At 33.0% G+C, this 20,811-nt stretch overlaps 1 protein-coding gene across 1 annotated transcript in view; it reads left to right on the top strand.

Moving 5' to 3' along the window:
• The window catches only part of LOC119640887 (protein similar), a 78,294-nt gene that overhangs the window by 26,513 nt on the left and 30,970 nt on the right, over nucleotides 1-20,811 (top strand). Inside the window, exons 2-6 of the mRNA XM_038039194.1 lie at nucleotides 5,457-5,644; nucleotides 5,708-6,015; nucleotides 6,098-6,322; nucleotides 6,393-6,559; nucleotides 6,632-6,738. Coding sequence (XP_037895122.1) covers nucleotides 5,457-5,644; nucleotides 5,708-6,015; nucleotides 6,098-6,322; nucleotides 6,393-6,559; nucleotides 6,632-6,738 — 995 coding nt within the window. The remainder of the gene's footprint in view (nucleotides 1-5,456; nucleotides 5,645-5,707; nucleotides 6,016-6,097; nucleotides 6,323-6,392; nucleotides 6,560-6,631; nucleotides 6,739-20,811) is intronic.

Below are 20,811 nucleotides of genomic sequence, written 5' to 3'. Positions count from 1 at the left end.
TTAATCGAAATCGTCACTTTGCGGTGGACGCGAATACATTGTTAACTCTTTGGTGATAAAAAGAAGAAGAAGAGAGTTATTGAGTTACATCCCATCCCTGTTCCAAGAAAAAAACAATAAATAGTAAAGGTACTTGTGGTCAAAACAATGCTTGGGAATTCTCTACCAAAAGGTAGCAAAAAACTAAAAAGTTCTTGCAATGGATCACCGAATTTTACACCTTATTGCCAAGAGAGTAAAAGTTTATATTTGTTCCGATATGTATGTAAATAATATTGATAGTGACTGGCGCTCTGGTTAACGAGTTGACACGGTCACTTTTTCTTCTCTAAGAATTGTCGAGATTCACATAACATGTTTACAGTTTAAATGTTAATTGACTTCTCATTATGAGACCATTTGTTGGCAAGAAATCAACCGAGCAAACTTGTAAAGAGTTTTAAGTGGAGGAATATAGGGACGTAAAAATGTTTTCTTCTCGGAGAGGTAGATAAAGTTTTATAATCAACTGTCGTCGTGCATATTAGATGCGAAGCAAGAACTCGTTATTTTTGCTGCAAATAGGATAGGGCAGTTACTGATCGAAGGGTAAGGAATCAGTGTTTTAATTTTTTAAAGATCCTTGAGAAGCGAGATGATAAACGGAAGAGTAGATGGTAACTACCCCGATTTCGCATTTTTTGTCAGGACTAGAATCATGTATTAATAATTTAAGCCGTATTTTGCACTTGATGTGAAATGGGGACGCTATCGCAATCTGCAGGGAGGAGACAAAGACTGTTACTATAATAATATAAGTTTGAAGTGAATTGCCAGCTATTTAGATAATGCAAATATATATTAGCTTCAGTTTTTGGCCATTCCGAGAAAGTTTATCCGTCAACAATACAAAGAAGTTTAATGAATAAATTTTATGCATTGGACGGTTATGACCAAAGAAATTTAGCATGATCCAGTGATATCATTTTTAGGTTCAAGTTTTGTATCAATCTCTTGGATGTCGTTAAACAGAAGTTTGACAGATTATATTACCGTTAGGATATCAATCATTAGGATAATAACTCCACATGCAATGCATAGCATGGTCGATATTGTGTTTATTTTGTTACGAAAATCCCAAATCCACTTTATTTCAACTAATTGATTTTCCCAGAAATTAAAATGCCTAGAGACGTGTCATCCAGCTAAAGGCCGACGAAAAATATTAGCGGAAAAGCGGATTAATGGAATAAAAATGAAGCCATGAACTTAGGTAATAGTAATATGCTTGTAAAAATGTATATAAACGGAATATTTGCGGAAAGCAGGGTCAGTCGGAGAAGTATATTTGAGTCGAAAAGAAAGTTAAAATTGAGATTGCTGTCAAACTAAGTAAATTGGAAATAGTCTTACCCTTAAACAAATTGCTTATAAATAAAATCACGAACCGTAGCAAGAGAATCAAATATCGTAACAATATTAAAATCTTATATGGTTGTGTTGGATAGTGACACACATAACATTAACATAAGTTATCTGTTAGTGTTGTAGCGCGTAAGCAAAACTTATGCACTTATCGAGAGGAAAATGAAAAATGAATGTTCTTCTCATGTGTTTACATGAAAATTATTATGTGTTTATTTGCTACCTATCATTAAATAATTGTTTTTTCACGCTTTTTACATTCGCTTCTCTTTCCTCCACAACTGAAAAATATTTTGTTTTGTTTGTTCTATTTCGTTTAGTAGGTCATTGACTGCATTAGAAAAATACATAAATTTCATTATATGATGTTATTGTTCCCAATGAGCCATCCATCCGTAAAGCTTTCCTATAACATCTAATTGCCTTTTAAATTACATTTTCAGCTATTTTCCATTTAAGTGTGACATGCAATTATATTTAAAAATGTTTTCATTTGTCTGAGATTTTGAAAAATGCTTTCATCTCTTATTATTTATAGATCGATCGATCATGTTGGGAAAGGGACCTTATAGATGAGTCTACTAAATAATTTGTATTAAGTTTTTTTTTTATTAACATTTGTTGTAGCTCATACGTTACGGAATATTTTCCATCGGTCGCCATCTCTTTACCACACCCTTCGGTCAGCCGCTTGAATTCGAAATTACAAAAACTTAGATGAGCTTTTGGGATTATTCAAGAAGAGATATATCTTGTTGTCTTCATAAAAATTAAAATCTTGTTAAGAAAAACACCAAGCGATTGAAAGGAGCATTAATCAGTGGTAAGAGCAATGTCTAGTGACCACAGCGGGTGGAGTAGACGTAGTGGTGTTGGGAGGGATTTTGGAATATTTGAACGAGCATGGTCGTGGTAAAAGGCAGCGTTACTTTGTCTCTTGGCCACTTTTTTATAATTCTCAAGAATTGTTGTTGTTAGCAGTGTTCCTCAGAGTATTACTTTGCGGCTCAGATGACTTGCTGATCTCTCTTAATACAACCGTTTGGGCCGTGGTCGGCGTTAAAGGCTAGTCTGGCCTGCAACACCAAAATTTTGTACACTTCAATTTTTAATTTCTGTTGTATACCGCATTGCATGAACGTTTTACATAGCCAATCAAAACGTGACATAAGCAACTTCATAGCTTTCAGCTTTTCTCATAAACAAGGTAAAAAGTAAGCGCCTTTCGAATATCAATGTAACGTTCTTCTTGGTGAATCCGGACCCTTGTTAATGGAACTCTCGGTAGAGATGCCATCGGGGATATCAAAAATTATTTACTTGCAGCCTTTTTTAAATTAGCTACGATCAAGTTCTAGGATTTAGCACATTGACTTTGCTTTGAGCATTGAAATCCATAAAGAAAAGATTAGATGGCAATCCAGGCTGTGCGGATAATCTGAATGCGCGAGTGGTTATGTCGCGTAGTGCCGATTAACCAAAAGCATTGTAATACGAGCTAAGCGGATCACGGATATCGCTCATTATGTCGTCCATCATACACAATATTTTGTATCTGGCACTCCACCCTGATAGATATTCTCTAAGTGGTTTAGGATTGTCTTCCACGTCGAAGAACGCAATTTCTCGCCTGCGCATAACCCTATATACAAAAGGTCGGGTTTGTCTAATTAATCGTTTACTAGTGTTGTGGACGTTAAATTCCGAAGACGTCTCTTAAGTTCCTACAGTTATCATTAACAGCTGGCCGAACCTTAATGTTAAGCAATTTTCTAATAAAAGCATTTTTCGTAATTATTTGGCATTGTTATCAATGATTTTTGAAAACTAACAAATTTAATAAAAATTCCCCTCATTTTTTGAACACTATGCTATATACAAGCAGTTTTAAAGACGTTAGTTTGGCATAAACTATCCTTACAATGAATAAGTATCCTTAAGAATTGAAAATTTTCAACGCAAGCGAAAAGCCCTACGACGACTTGAGATGAAAAGTATCCAAAAATACTCCTTAAACTGGCAATAAGTACTTGTATCTGCATAGCTATTTTTTTTTGCTTGTTATTCACTTTTTTTTTTCTTTCTTATCCATTTGCAAATTTGTTTTGTTTGTTTACTTGTACGCTTAAACTATTTAGCCTAGTTTGTTGAGTTATCATATTTTTTTCAGACATTTAAAAAATTTTTGAAATTGAAAAATTTGCTTTTAATGGAAATAAAGTGAAGGGCAAAAGTGTTGCATCACAGTTTCTACGGTAGTAACTTATCTGAGATTAATTAAAATATATGACAAATCTACACCGATTTTTTTCATTTGATTACTAACCATAACGTTATCTTACAAGAGACTCTTCAGTTCTGTAGTCTGTAGTGTTTAACAAGTTAAAGCACTGTATTAAATGCAGGTATTCATGTGACAACTATGGGAAGCGTTCGAAAGTGGTCGGACATGAATATTTTTCAATAACATTCACCTAAAACGTGGGCCAAAACACGGCAGTGCATCAAACCTTATCGAAATATCTTAAAACTTGCGGACTGCCGATTGGACAGACGAACAGACAAGGTTACATTGATTCAGAAAGCGATTTTGAAATGATCGGTAAAATAAAAGGTGGATTCATCTGAAGTCCTTCTAGGTGTTGCGTACATCCACACAAACTTAACACATAACATTTATATAACAGGTGGTGTAAAGTCTAAAAAGGTAAATTCAACAAAAAGATGCAGACGTCGGACAAATATATAATTGTGTAAATTCAACGCAAAATATCAGACAGAAAGTTTAAATCAATTCTGAACACCAGTTCAATTCGATTCCGAAAATGACTCTGAATCGTTTGGCACCATAAAAGTTTGCCTTCTTATGAAGTCGTTCGGGGTTTTGCAAGTGTATATGCATGCAATTTCTACCGCGCCACAATTGATTTAAGGTATAAACACATAACGTGCGCGTCATCTTAACCAAGTGGAAATTTTGAATTTTTTGTGCAACGTAATCTTTTCCATAAGAAGCTTTATTGAAAGCATTGAACCTATGCGCTAACGCCTACGACAGTGGAGGTGTCAAGTTTAGAGAAAACTCGGCGAACTTTGAATGGTTGTCAATGGTGGAATAAGAAAAAAGTCGAAATTCTTGCAAAACATTGCAGCGGAGAATTTAAGATCTAAGACCTAGCCAAACACTACTCTTGCCGATCATACTGCTACCTTATCGACTAGCGATGACAGCAAATATCGAAGATAGCCGTCATAAGAAAATTGCTTGTCCCACGCTATCAATTTACGCGAACAATAAAAAAGTACTTATTCACTCAAGCTATATATGATCAGTCAAATGACGTTACTGCCCTTAATAAACAGGAAACTTTTCAATTTTTATTTATGTACTAAAAATAGATAAGAGGAAGAAGGGGCGGAATATTAACCCTAAAGCGGGTATAACTTCCTTAAATGTTTTGTTGAGAATATTTTTGTTAAAATAAGATTTTAAAAAAAGAAATTTATTATTCAAAGCATTAACATTTGTTTAACAAACATTGAATGCGTAAGCAATTATTGCCATTTTTTTATATATCTGTATAATGTTTTATTTTCAAGCCCACCTTTCGATAATGTTAAGCGAAAATCTGAGAAATATTTCTGCTTACGCAGTAATTCGAATTTATTCCCGTCTCTTAATGTTGTTGCTTATTTCGGCAGAGGATTCTGAAATGAATTTTACATTCCGACTTTGTACTCGTGTGAGTGTGATCAGCCTTTATGATGAAAGTTGGAGATCTGGTTGCCGTCTATGTGTATTATGAGCTGCGATATGCATACGTGATCTGTTATTAAACGTATTTTGAGTATTTTCGGGTTTCTGACGTAAATTATTCACTTCTTATATTCATTACGCATTCAGTGCTTGCTTTTTTTTGAATAACTATTCAATCTCCGTAAATGAAGTTTTTTTTTTCAAATTCTTGCTAATTTATATTTATAATGAAATGAACAAAAAGAATTTTGATTTTTTTTTATACATGAGTACATTTTTATTTGGTTTCTTGAAGGAACAATGAAAAACGTAAAGAACGTTCCCGGGATGCTGCCCGATGTCGTCGGTCTCGGGAAACGGAAATTTTCAGTGAATTGGCTCAGATGTTGCCACTGAAAAAAGAAGATGTCATTCAATTGGATAAAGCTTCAATTATGCGCATAGCTATAGCGTATTTGAAACTCAGAGATGCCTTGAATATGTGTAAGTAAGCCATAGTTAGATGAGAACACCATACAATATCCATATTGTAATATTTCATTGCAGTTCCCAACAGACAACAGTTATCCGATGTCTTGAACAGCAGTCAAATTAAAGATGACGATTGCTCGGTTAATCCTATCAGTTCGGATATAGATGCTTGCTCCCAATCGACTCTATCAGCCGATGAGGATGATTTAATTTCACCCGCATCAGAGCAAATATTGCCTAAACAAGAGATAAATGCTTATGAGGACAACGAATTCAATCAAATGTTGCAAGAAACCTTAGATGGATTTCTTTTGATCTTAACTAGTGACGGTGATCTTGCTTATGTCACCGATAACGTTAGTGACTATTTAGGTATAACGAAGGTATGTAACTTGTTGACTAACTTCTTCTTGATTAATGATCTTTCATTATACAATAATGAACTAATAATTTAATTTATCTTAGATTGATATTTTGGGTCAACCAATATGGGAGTACGCTCATCAGTGCGATCATGCTGAACTTAAAGATCTATTAAACGTAAAACGTAACGGCACGATTGAGAAAGTTAAAGAAGAACATTTATTGAACGACGGTATCGCCACTGATCATCGCGATGCTTTCGTACGCTTGAAATGTACTTTAACAAGTCGTGGCCGTAGCATTAATATCAAAAGTGCTTCGTATAAGGTATAAAAAGAAGAAGAAGAAAAGTGCTTACTTTATTCAGTAGTTATTTAAACTAAATTTTCTATTTCAGGTTATACATATTACGGGACATTCGATTTTGAGTAATAAGGGTAAGAGCGTCCTGGTGGCTGTAGGACGTCCTATACCTCATCCCTCAAATATAGAGATACCGCTTGGTAGCACCACATTTTTAACTAAACATTCGCTAAACATGAATTTCACTTACGTCGATGACAAGTAAGCTGAATCGTTATTTTTCTTTTTAGCTCTTTGCTTAATAATAGTTAATTTGAAAAATCTTTATTTCAGAATGCTTAACTTGTTGGGCTATAAACCAGAAGATTTGCTCGACACATCCCTGTTCAATTGTCATCATGGCTTGGATTCAGAAAGTTTAATGAACACTTTTAAAAATGGTAAGTTTAAAAAACTTTATTACCGTTTTTCTTTCTTCCTTTCTGTTTTTTTATATTAAACCATAAAACCGTATTTAATGTTAATCTGCTTAAAAAAAAAGAACTTTTAAATTAAAATAAATTACAACATAATGTTTAACTAATTACGGAAAAAAGGAAATAGTAAAACAATAGTAATAATAAAAAAAAAAGAAAAAAATCTAAGAAACTTGTGTGAACCTTAGGGCGGTTCTTAAATGCCCTCTTGTCTAAATAGTGTGTATAGAAGATGCTCTCTGGGGGCTGACAGTAACTTTCTAATTTCTTACACAGATATGTAATAGAAGTTAAAAATTAAGGTATTAATCTATGTATAGGGTATGTTCAAGTATTTGTGATCAGATTTTTGCGCTACATCTTCATAAATTATCCAAAGCCATATGCTCAACACTTCAAGTTACTCGGTTAATTTTAGAAACCATTAAATTTTGATTGAAGAGCCATGCGGAACTATTAGCCCTCAACCTTCCAGACTCTTAGCAAATATGAATCCATGTTTTTTATATACTGCCTTTGATTCCTTAAATGTTACGCAGTACAATCATAATTATAAATCGACCATATTATCGCCCTCCTCCACTTTCTATAAACAAGAATAAATCTAGGCACTTATATGAAAAGAAAAGAAAAAAGTGTTAGAAGCTAATAAAGAAAAAATGTAATTTTCCACTTAATGTCTACACATTAAAGCAATGTTGACACTTTTTCTTTACTCTGACCCAGCCATTATTTCGCAGTTGCCTTTTTGTGCGTTTTTTTTTTATTGCCTCCGCTTCTTTTTCATTCTATTGTATTCAAGCGTTCGTTCATTTACTCTGAACAGTTGAAGTGACTGTTGGTTGGCTGGCTGGCTGGCTGGCTGACTGCCTGGCTGGTTACTTGGCCTTATTGCTTGATTATTGCACATAATTAGTTTTATCACACGCCAGGGTAATTCTTAGAATTATGTAGAATGCATTTTGTCACTTAGTCTTCTACGCATCTACGTCAACACAAACCTTCACTCCGTGAGACATTTCATTCATTTTCTCGTTTACGTCTATGTTTATATAAACTACAAACTAAATATTTACTTAAAATATTTTTTGTCATTTTGTAGTAGTCTGCAAGGTTCATTAAAGCTTACGAAAAAGTGAACGCACATTCATTTAGCCATTATGTTTGTAACACAATGCAATCGAAAAATGAAAAAGATCTTGAAACATATGTATATTTACTTAATTAGAGTGGAATTCTGTATTCATCCATCTAGTTGGTGAAATATCCATAGCAGCAACATGAAACATGGGATAACACCTCACAATTCTATAGTTGAAGATTAAAGTTCAAGAAGCTCGGATTTTCAAGTAGCGCCTGTAGCGTGCACACTTGACAAAAAATAAATTTTCTTTTAAAAATTTGGGGTAACTGACAGAGAATCAGTAATTTTATACTCGCAGCATCCCATGCATCAGCCTCAATCAGTGGCTAACAATCTGCAAAAACTGCAAAAAAAAACAATTCTGAACCTAACTAAAGTAACTTCATTCTAATCTAAGTTATTTTCCAAGGCTAAAAATTTCTCAAACATAACGAAACATTCATTGCACTCTAGAGGTGCTGATCGATTCTTAAGAACTTTGAAGATGTCTAGTAAGCTTTTTTAAGGTGCTGAGTAATCACAATTCGTTTCAAGCCGAATGATTTACTTGTTGTTTTTACTCTTATTTATTTATTTACGTTTCTGTTTTTTTTGAGTTGCCTTTATATTTTGCCATTAATGTAATTTCATTTGAATGCTGGTAATTAGCTTTTGTAAACTTAATGAATTGGTCAGCGTGACTGTATTAATTTAAGTGGATCCCAACAGTTGCTGTCGAAATCACTATTGTTATTGCATTTTCCTTCTCATTATTATCACCAGTTGCATTATTAAAGTGCAAAGGGAGTTGTGCGTAAATACTTTACTTTATTTTCTATTATGTTGATGACTTTACATTAACATGCTTGAGACAATATTATTATTATTATCACTATCAAGCAAGGTTATGGTGTTAACAATTTTCTCAATGCATTTGTGAGATTTAGAAGTTTGTACTGAAGACCTCGTCTTACTCTACACGATATTTTGCTTTATAAAATTGATATTTTCATGGTTGGACATATGTACATTGTTTCTTCAGGCGGACTATTAATAATTAGAGTTTAATATTATTGTTATAGTTTTTATAAACGAAGCCTTCCGCTGTTCTGCAGTTTCAATGAGGAATAATGAAATTTACTGTTAAAGATATGTATATAAAATAGAGTACAGTTTATTTTATTTGCTATGCTAATGTCGGCATTTTAGAAGAAGTTGCAAATTACATTAATTATAATATAAATTAAAACTTTCATTTTGCCTTGCAGCGTTGCAGCAAATCAACTAAAATAACTTATAGAGTATATTAAAATTCAAAAATGCAACACTGCCTTGTTCTGATTTAGATAGCATCATCTTTGGACAATTGCGCTTATAAATATAGTTTGCAATCAATTAAAACATAAAGTGCTTCGAGAAAATAATAAACGAATAAATGCATTAAGCACCGATAAGTTCGTTTCAATCGGAGCTTTTATTTATGTTTATTAGACAGAATATGCAATAATACATTAGTGGCGGAATCACATTTTTAAAACCCTGAAAGAAGCTAACTTTGTAAAATGGAAAAGACATTCAATTTTGTCGAATGAGAGTTTAACGAGGAAAGCTTGAAAAATTTTGAGAAGATATATTAAACAAATTTCGCAGAGGTCGGTTAACCTTTTTTTTTTTTTAGGTGATAGTGGAACTATGTGTTTTAAACCTTAAAAGTGCAACAATTTTATGAATGGCGACTAGCGGGATAACTGTAGTTTTTAAAGTACCTGGATTTGCTTCGATAAATTTTTTCCCTTTTTTTCAGTTGTGTAGGGGTATCTAGCACAATGGCAGATGAAGGAAAGTGAAGAATTTCGTAACTTATTAAATATGCGAGATATGAAATATTAAAATACTTGATTAATTGAATAGCGCTGGCAAATTAGAAGTGCAATTTAAAAAATTTCGTTTGTAGCTCGAAAAATATATCTTGTTTTGTGAAAGTAAAAAAAAATATATAAAGGTATTTTACTATTTTTTGTGAAATAAAAAGGAGGAAAATGCTGCCAAGTTTAGTTATTAGAATTTGTAATCATATTAGAATTATAAAGTGGTTTAAATGTCATTAGAGTTTTTTACAAAAAACATAACGTTAGAGTGAAAAAATGATCTTAAATAATTTAAGTAAAGAATATAAAAATTAAAAAAGTAAAGGAATGTATTGTCAATTTGATTTTAAAATTTCAAAGTATATTAGAACTATCGTATGATTTAAATGTCTTTGCGGTTTATTACGAAAAAGAGTAAAAATAAAGCGAAAAACAAATAATCTTAAAAAATATGTATATGTGCAGAATATAAAAATTTTGATGTCGGCTCTCGAATTTTAAAGGGTAAGAAATTTTTTTTTTACTAAATATGGCTTCCTGTTCCATTAAATCTCATGCTTATAACGTACTGATGTGATGGTGCAGTATATGTTAACTGGCGTGAGTACTATGTTGGATGAAGCCAAATCTGTGCGTGTGTCGTAATTCGGATAACAAGCAAAAAAATTTCAAGCTTTTCGCTTATATATCGCTGGTCGTGAGTTGAAATCTCAAGTGTGGCAGACTTTTTAATAAAGCCGAAAGCCTTAGATGCTAGTGCTTTAAGACTTTAGTTTTCGAATTTATTCTCTGGCTATATTTATAATAATAATAATAATAATAATAACAATAGTAATAATATATGTCGAAAACAATTAAGATTTAATCTGTAATTTTAAAACCGTATCAATTATCCTTATGGTAAACTTCATTGTCATTGTGGTACGAGTTTTCCAATTGTTTAAAGACTTCGCGGAAGATTTATCGAAAATATTCCAAGTACTGCACAAGAGAATGTAATTTTAAAGATGTTGCAATGAAAACTATAGAAGTTGTTACGTTTTAAAAAAAAGCGTTGCGAAAAATATCTTTTTGAAATTGCGGAACATGTTATTAATACGTTTTCTAATCGTTTTCGGCAACCCGCAGCACCTAAAAAATGCCTTTCATGACCGAATATATTGTATTGTCTTTGCGCAATTCACCTATGCTAAATTGAGAGCTGAATAGAGTAGACTCTTAAGAATAAAACAGCAGGACTATTCGGACTAGTATTAGTAAAAATAAATTCATGTATAAACAAACAATAACAAAAAACATGTATACTTCTAGTATGCCGGTATATGGCCAGTGTCGGTTCAAGATAGGAGTAAACCACTAACGCGATACAAACATGCAAAAGCTTGGCAACGAGCAAGAGTGAATTCAATTGGGTTAATTACGAATCATACGAAGCTTTGAATCAGTTCATAATTAAATCTGCGTTGACTAAGTTTTATGAGAATGAAATTTTTGGAAGTAAGGTTAGGGCCATTGAAGTTAATCTATATTCCAAGGATTTTTTCAGAAAGGTGCCATTTTTTCCGCATGTGTCCTATGCTTTAAGTGCTGCGAAATGACAGAGAAAATGGCAGGAAAATGCATAATTTTTTAACCGAAGTCATAATTATCATCAAATTCCTCATTACACACTTTCGATTTCTTAGCAGAAGCATTGACTTGTTTCCAAACTTTCGTAACCTTATATCTACTCAACGATGACACTAGTAGCTACATTTTGAATAACAGCACCGAGACATCGCAGGTCACAAGGAACTTTTTTTTTTGTGTAATTTGCGGAATTTGACAGTCCTGTTTTATAATAAATCTGACTTTAGAGAGTTCTATTGTTAATTATATCTCCGAAATGTCACATTTGCTACAAAGTCAGAAAAAGCCTGACAAGCAAAGACTTTGTTTGTTGTTTATGATAGGTGACCCGATCGACAAGATATGGTTGCAAATCACTGTAAATTCTTTTCGAAGACATCCCTTAGTATTGTAGAAATTCAGGAGTAACCCGCTAGGCTGGAAAAAATGTAAAGCAGGAAATCTTTTCAGAGCGCTTGGGGAAAAGCCGCGAATTTCAAAGAAGAAATTAGTTTCAGATAATAAATATTTCTCTCTTATGCCCAAAGAAAAATAAATCTGGAAACTTTTTTTTTAAATATCAGTCTTGTTGTTTTATACTCTACAAAAACGCGAATGCGGACCTTTCTTAAGCAGATTTCATACTTCAGATTTACATATTATAAAAGCTTTCGTTAGCGCGAACACGTTGCGTTAATAAAAATAATAAAATTGAAAAAAAATAAGTAAGAATGTTCCATTCGGCGGGGCCCGAAACTCGCATACTTATCACGTACACGCTTGGTCCACATAAGATTTTAATGCTTAAGAAATCGGTTTTTTCTGAACGGCCCAAGACGTTCACCTTAATAAAATTATAACTAACGCTCTTTATCGTATTCTACTTTCCAGCTCCCTTCATTCGATACCTACCTCCAAGGTATATCTAAGAAAACATTTATCCACTAAGTCGTGACGTCTACCACAATTAATTTAGAATTAACACACTTAGTCTCTTGCATTCTACTCTCCAAGCCCTTTTATCTGATACCCATATCTACGGTATTGTAACGAAAAAATTTGTTCTCTACGTCATGACGTTCGATATATTTAATTTGGAACTAAGCTTTTTGCATTCTACTCTTCAAGTTCTTTTATTTGAGACCCATATCGCTGTTATTATTAAGAAAAAATTAATCCATCAAGTCGCATATATATATATATATAAACATATTCATTTTAGAATGAACCCATTTTTAGGCAGATCCAAATAAGCGTTGAAAATTAAAATTTAATTACTTGTAACTTTGTGTGGGCTTGGCAGATTTTTGCAGGTGAGATAAATCAATCAATCAATCCTCTAACTTTGATAATTTTTGAGTAACGAGCGAAAGTCTACGAATTTTTGTTAAGAAAAACGGAGTTACATTTAGATTATTTTGCACCGCAGGCTTCTGCTCCAACCAATTTGGCCCTTTTTCAAAACCAACTCTGCGTGCAAAAACTTCCAATGTTTCTACCATATATGAAACCGATGTCATCATTTTAGCGACCGCGAGAGTGCTAACAACAAACACTAAACGGACAGATATGACTTAATTCAGTATTTCGCGCCGATCAAGCATATATATATATATATATAAAGTATGTAAAGGGCCTCTGAAGCTTCCTTGTGCTTGTTACATACAAAATGAAAAACAACTCCCATCCTTCAGAAGAGAAAAAAGAAAGAAGAAAAAAGTTGAAAAAATTTGACAAGTTTGATATTTGATTTTTGATTAGAAAGCAAAAATCATTATTTGACATTTCTGCTAAACTACTCACCCGACCTAAGTACATACAATATATGTATCTACAGTACTAGCTCTACTGAATAAATAATAACTTGCAGAAAAGTGGAAAAAACTTGTAGAAAACTTAATTCAAATTTATGCAAATATCAAAACGGATGAAAAATCAAAGTTGGGGACATGGTTTATAAATATATATTTTTTTTTTTTTCTTTTTGATGAGAAAATGGAAATGAAAACATAAATATAGAATGTATTGAATAGAGCAGCAATAATATACAAAAAAAAAAAAAATTCTTATTAAAGTAATCATAATAAAATGGATGAAATAAAGTTTTGTTTGGTGCAATAGCAACAAAACAAAAAGATAGAACTTTCTTAAAAAGAAATTGAAAAAATGTATAGTAAAAAAATAAGAAAGTTGTATTAGCCTTGGGGCGTTCATCTCAGGTAATTACATAGCAAATGGGAAATCCACAATTTGAGCTGATTTTACATATCCTCCGCCACAAGTTATCAGATAGCAAGAGGGAAAGAAGTTATAGTCACGCTAGAACTTTGATCATTCGTCATTAAATAAATCATAATCAATATACTCTATAAAAATAGTAAAGTAAGTTGTTAGCACTTGGCTGATCAAAGCTCAATTACCATTGATAAATATCTGTATGAAATTTCAAATCGAAACTGTTCTAGAATGTTAGCTAAGATATTTACCTTTGCTTATAGGCGCAATATTTGTCAATGGGTCACGCCTATTTGCTTATTTCATCTGCGGCCTTTAATTAAATGCACAAGGGAAGTTTTTGCATTCGTGGCCTTCCTACACAGATGGAAGGATGGACAACCTTGGGCTGTGAAATTTTTTCGATGCATTTTTAATTCATTAATTAAATGCGCAAAAGACAAATTTCATATTTCTGTGTAAATTTTGCATCTGCAGCCTTCCCCGACAGATAGAACGGTGGATGACAGGCTAGGATTGTGAAATTAATTCGACCCAATTTTAACTCATTAATTAAACGCACAAAATGCAAATTCCAAATTTCTATCTAAATTTTTGAATCTGGAGTTTTCCTATATAAATGGAAGGACGGACAGACCAGCATTGTTTAATTAGTTCGGCCCAATCCTAGGCAGATCAGTAATAATATATATACGTGGAGTGTCCGATGACTATTTCTGGTTACACACGCAACACAATATCTAATATACTTCCATCCCTCGATTGTAAGTGTAAAAATGGAAAACGGAACCAAAGGAAAGTTAATAAAAGCAATATGTTTATGAGTATAAAGACATTTTTATGCGAATTTTTTGTTTTTAAAACATCAACACACACATGGCGTATACTTAACAATTGCTAACGATATGCTAACAGTAAGAAATTGTTTAAATACATTCACCCCTACTTAAACTTATTTGAACATATATATATACACACACACACAAACAAACGAGAAAATAAAGACACGAATAAAAACCTTTAGAAAAAGACAAAAGAAAGAGAAGAAGGAGATCACAGTCAAGACGAAAATTCATGACCGGTAAGAGTAAGAAAGACAATTGTTACCAAATTTTCATGCAGTTCGCAGACTAACTTTCAATAGTCAACGCAAAACTTTCCTATAAATAACGATTAAACCATGATGCTTCAAAGAAAAATAAAAAATTTAAAGGAAAAGAAGAAAATGTCAAAGTCATTTTTGGCCAATAATAACTTGAATTGCTTTCGGTATACAGTGACAATTTTATATTACCGTTACACACATGTGTGCAGCTCACTATCTTTTAGGACTTACTCATATTCACCCACTCATACATAATATTACGTTATTCCGGATGGTGTTGATAACATGCTGGTCTTTCTTACTATTATTATTATTATTGTTGTTGTTGTTGTTGTTCTTGCTGCTTATATTTTTGTTGTTATGGTCATGTGCTGTTGGTTGACCGAAAAAAAAAATAAAAATATATAAAATCGTATATATATATATATATATATATATATATATAAATATATAAATATATTTATTTCAATTCCTTAAGAAATAACGAGACAAACAACTCTAACAAATGTTAAGCAAAGCACAAGCGTACATGTGGTTGGGTAACGAAAATTTTATTTCCTTTGCTTGAGTTGCATTTTAAGTGCGCTAAACCAATTGTGGCAATTTTTCTAAGACAAACCATATAAAAATCTTTTTGGACACTTTTATGATTGTCTTTTGCTCTCTGCTCACCCATACAATAATAATAATAAACATTTTTATCTATTTCTCTCTCTTTCCCACACATTGTACATTGGCAATATAGACAACATGGCGTTTTACGCTTTAAGCCACAAACCCATTAAAAGAAAAAGAAAAATTCGTTGCATTTATCTCTTCACAAAAAAAAGAAAAAGAAAAACGAGAACAAAAAGTAATCACAACGAGTCAATGATACAATCAGAAATGTTTTTAAAAGATTTCGTGTGAACCACCAGAACAAAAAGAAGCAGAGAACTTTTCAAAAATTTTCCAAAACCCAGAAATTTATTGCAATTGATTAAATCTATTACGTAGATTGAAATAATATCGACTTGTATACATTTGGAAATGTCCTGAGTATACATGAGCATGTATTGGATGAAATTAATGAATCGTGGCTCGACATTCCTTAAATTGCCTAATACAAGAAACTTTAGAGATTAATTTGCTAACGATATGTGGTTATTCGGCACCCATCTACCCATGACATAACGAACAGTTATGTTGTCTGAAGATCTCTTTCCGAGTACATTAGAGGTTGCGGTCGCTGCCATAACATCGGTTTTTGTATATATAGTATAATAATTTTTGCAGACACTGTCTAGGTGGTCATTGCTTTGCTTCCGGTCAAATTTTTTTTGATGTACTCAAACGCTTACCTTAAGGGATAAAATTGATTTAACGAATTTCAATTGATTTTTAAAGAATGGTGTAAGACGAAAGTTATGGGAACGAGGAAATTTTAATGCATTAAAATATATATAGAGAGTTTGAAGCGTTTGTTCTCGAAACACGATTTTTCAAAACGACTAACGTCATAATTTGTACAATTGTCATGCGTTTCTTCCGAATATTGTATAGTAGAAATAAACTCTGGGACTAAAAGTGGGATAAGCGCTAACAACAAAGATTACCGCACCGTTTTTCTTTTTTTTCTTCTTTTGGGTTAAAGGTTGGCCGGATGGTTATTATTATCATTACTATCAATTTAAGCAGAGAAATAAATTCTAAGACTAAAAACCTGAAGCATTACCAACTAACGGTATCGGCTTTATTGAAAACTATACCACGTTGGAGATTTGAACCCACGACTATTGACTTAGCCTTCCTCAACGCAATATTCTCTCAAGAAATATTTAGCATTTTTTCGAAAATAACGTCAATGACATCTACAGACGTTCGTTGCTTGTGTTTGTAGATGCGCACCCCGTCTGCCGCAGTGCATTCATATATTCTTGATACTATAAAATAAAAAAAGAAGAAGTGTGTTTTGGAAGCACTTACGGATCAACGTGTTAAAAACTTCTACAAGCTTTCTTTTAATTCGAATTTGCACCAACGTAGGCGCGGACCGCAGAGCTTATTTAATTGAAGATCCCTGACGAGAATGGCTTGAAGGTTGCCATTCTGTAATATATTTTCGAATCATTTTTTTTTCTTGTACTTCAAAGTGTACTTTATAAACTCCTCAATTGTTATTATTCTATTATTTTTCCTTTTACGCCAAAGAAAAAAAACAATTAGCGTGTTATGACCGTCTTATCCCTTAAATGAAATTATAATGAGATCAGTATCTTTGCCTTTTTATGTACATCTACTATCCTGTTTTGGGCGAGGCTATCTTTACTAGTTTTCGACCTAAAAGGGGTTTTAAAATCACACGCACACGTATTTCGTTACTTCAATATCTCCGTAGCGCATATGATCCCTATGATATATACGGTGTATGTAACACATTAAACATAATCATTTCGATTTATATGATCGAATATAACTAATATGTAATACGGGGGACATCTTTAACTGATCCGTATGATTGAAAAGCACTGTGTCCAAAATACATTATGCATCTATCACATTGTTCTATCAGCTCTAATGTAGGCAATAAATTTTGTAGTTGTAGTTATTTTTCGGAAAATAATTTTTCAAAATTCTCATTAAAAAATTACTTCTCTTTTAATTAATTGCATAGAATACACTATTATTTATAAATCAAAATTTCCTACCTTTTCACTCTTAGTTGCCGATTAAAAAGATAAACACATTTTCATTTATTATAGTAAAAAAAAAAAAAAAACAAAAAAACAAAAAGGAAAACCCATTAATTCAATGATGTCTATATATATTCAGTGTTACACTGATAAGATCCTATCTTTGGCGCTTGTATAAACAACTTAATTATTTAGTATTGCATTAATAACATGGTTGAAATTTCACTCATTTTAACCACCTTTTATAAACATAAGAGATTACAAACAGCAGTAGTAGTAGCAGTAAAAATAGTCAGTCAGTTTTACAATTTTTGCCCGGGAAAGCAACAGTAATTTGTTTTGGCTCAGACATATACAAATATGTAGAATTGCAGAGAGATCGACAAGAAGAAGGTTAGATTGAACGGTGAGCGGGTGAATGGGTGAGTGAGAAAGAGAAAAAGTGAGATAGTAAGAGAAAGGAAGGTAACAAACAGAAAGAGTTCTTGGTACGCCATAGAATATAAATATTAAACAAAAGTTCCTCCTTAATATTACTGTGCTACTGTGTAGCGATAGGTATTCACTGTATATACGTATGCAGCAACCAACACCGTGTCATTGCACTTTTAATGATAAACTGGATGGAAGTAAGGGAAATGCTTTTATGTTGTATAAGGAGTTTGGGTTTTTACAGCTAAACTTTTCACGTATTATTTCCGTTAATGCGTTTAGTAAAACGAAAATATTTTTGGGCGTGTAACGTTTTGCTATGCGACCGCCTGCACGCGTCCTTACGAAATATGTGAAGTAAGTGTGGTTAGTGTTAATTTCGTTGGCATTTTCGAACATGCATAATTTGCCAAAAATTCTAGTCAACATAACTAACGTGGGAATATTCACGGTTTTTACTCTTTCCATTGCATCAGCAACAAACTACATTTGTTATGTACAGGATGTTCAGTGAAGTGTCTGCCGCTTTCCTATTATATGCAATGTGTGTAGATTGAGCAAGTCGTAAAAGTTGTATTTTATGGCTTTTTCATGTTTATACTACACTGGCTTGTTGTTGTCTATCACCAGCGTAGACGGTCTATATTTTGGTCCGTAAATGCAGAGAATAACACGAAAGACCGTTAACTAATGCCGTCAAAACTAATGATCCAATTCGAATGGATTTAACTTAGTGATAGCTAACTGTCGTAGCATGCTATTATAATCTGTCTGCATGCGTTTTTCTTTTGTAACTTGAACAGTGTCCATTTTAAATTCTATTCGAAAGGAAAAGCATTTTTTTTTTAAAAGTGAGCATAAAACAATATAAAATTTTTAAGCTGCATCTTAGTGCATCATTTTTAAGTTAATATCTAGGCGAAACTTTGGAATTTTTCGTGTGAACGTAGGTAAAATATACAGTGAAAGAAAAAGTTCGTGGCGTTTTGCTCCCAACATTTAGTCAATTTCTCTTACCCTTTTGCTTGAATTTTTTTCAAACAAAACAGGCGGCATCTTAGTCGAATACCTTTTGCCATTTTTCTGGAAAGGCTAGTGTGTATACTAAACAATTTCTAGGAATTCCGAGATGTTTCTTGAGTTACTTTTATAGGTTTTTTTAGAAAGCTAACTCTAGTTAGAGAACGCAAAAAATGTTAGTGTAAGGGGACAGGACCCAAGCTTAAAACTTTCTAGCAAAGCTCATTCGACGTTTTGTGAGACCTAGTATGATCTGGGATTGCTGCAATAGTAGACCAAACCTTTTCTGTTGATAATTCAACTATTGTCTACAGTAGCTTTAGTTACTAACAGTAGATTGTGGAATCAATTCTTTCGCCAGCTTCGTTTCCTGCTGTTTACGGCGTTCCATCCATTCTCGACTGCGATCTAATTCGCGCATTATTACACCTTTGTCTTCGCTGGTCGTTATGTAGTTCATTGGAAATGGCCTTAGTCCTTTTTGTTTCAGCAGCGGTGCGCAAGCGGAAATGCGACCCATTCTACTTTTCACTTTTAGCTCATTTTGTACCAAAACATCGAGCCCCTTTTTGCACCCAGAGTCAATAAAATGATTAAAAACTTAAGTTCTTCGTGTCGGAAGATCACATTGTTACCAATATTGCGCGGTTCGAAAGACGAGACTGAAGCTAATTGAATTTTTTTCACATTTTTTTTTTTTTTTGATTACATTTTTTTTTAATACATATGTTGTTAACTATTTCACCTTAAACATCAATGGCCTGATTGCCGGCTTATACGTTAGCACTAGTTTGGTATCAAAAGCTGGTAAAATGTCAATGAAAAAGACAAGGTTAGAAAATTTTGCAAATTACTTAATCTTAAAACTATGCTCACAACTAATAGAAAAGCAAAAAAAATCTCTGACTACTCGTTCGCATTTTGATTGTCCAGGGTGTCCGAAAATTTCAATATTAAACCGCAATATATATGATAGGGTTATGTGTGGAATTTTCATCTTCACGGCTTCGCTGGCTCTCTTGTCGACATTCCCTTCACCGAAACGTGAGAGTACACAACCAGCGAATGCCTTATGTAGAAATTTCGCGCAATATATGGCATGCGCCATCGTCTTGTTGTGAAACCACATGTCGTTCACATCAATAGCATCCATCTTGCGTTATCATAGCGCTATATCGGGCACCAGCAGCAGTCATTTCTTGATTATTTTCATTTTTGAGGAAGTACGACCAAACTTTCATCATTTTTCAAGTATTGTTGAACTGTGAACAGTTTTGAAAAAGCCGTCAAGTGTGTCGGCACATAAGAAAATAAAAAGTCAGATTTTTTTGATTCTGGATTTTAAAATTTCCATGAGACCAGAAATAGACAATAGTTTAAAGTAATTACAAAATCAAACTGTTAAACTGTGAAGAATTTGGCCATGAAAGAGCCGAAAAAAAAACAAGTTGGGGAATGGGCGAGAAATCTTTGAGGAGCGCCATACAAAATAGCTCATGTAAAAATTATTGTTTCACTGGGAGAATGAGTCATTGCATTAACACGATTACGTAAGGATGTTGAACTGTGCGCATGTTGTACCGCTAATAATAAAAAATGTTATTCTTCGTGTTGAGGATGAGCCTAATTATCCTAAAGTAAAACGACCTGTATAAGCAGGTCTTCAGAATTTTTGAGAGTTTAAGAGAGGAAAAAACGTGGGCATCCAAATAAATCAAGTTCGCAGGTTTATTTTGGGAGAAGAATAATCTATAATTCGTATTATTTAATATAATTATTATAATGTTTATTAAACAATTTGTTTTGTATGATACTGACTGGCGAGGCAAGCATACACGTACAGTACACATGCACTCACATACATCTAACATTATAAAAATTCTATAGGGCAAATTTGTGTTGTGGCATGCTAATCAAAATTTATTCTGAGCCCTTAGGGTATGTTACAAGTGTTCATATTAATGGCATATTTTC

The sequence above is a fragment of the Glossina fuscipes genome, unplaced genomic scaffold (assembly GCF_014805625.2).
Source record: "Glossina fuscipes isolate IAEA_lab_2018 unplaced genomic scaffold, Yale_Gfus_2 128, whole genome shotgun sequence".
Lineage (NCBI taxonomy): Eukaryota > Metazoa > Arthropoda > Insecta > Diptera > Glossinidae > Glossina > Glossina fuscipes.
The sequence above is the reverse complement of the archived record's forward strand: the minus strand, read 5'-3'. Positions and strand labels throughout refer to the sequence as shown.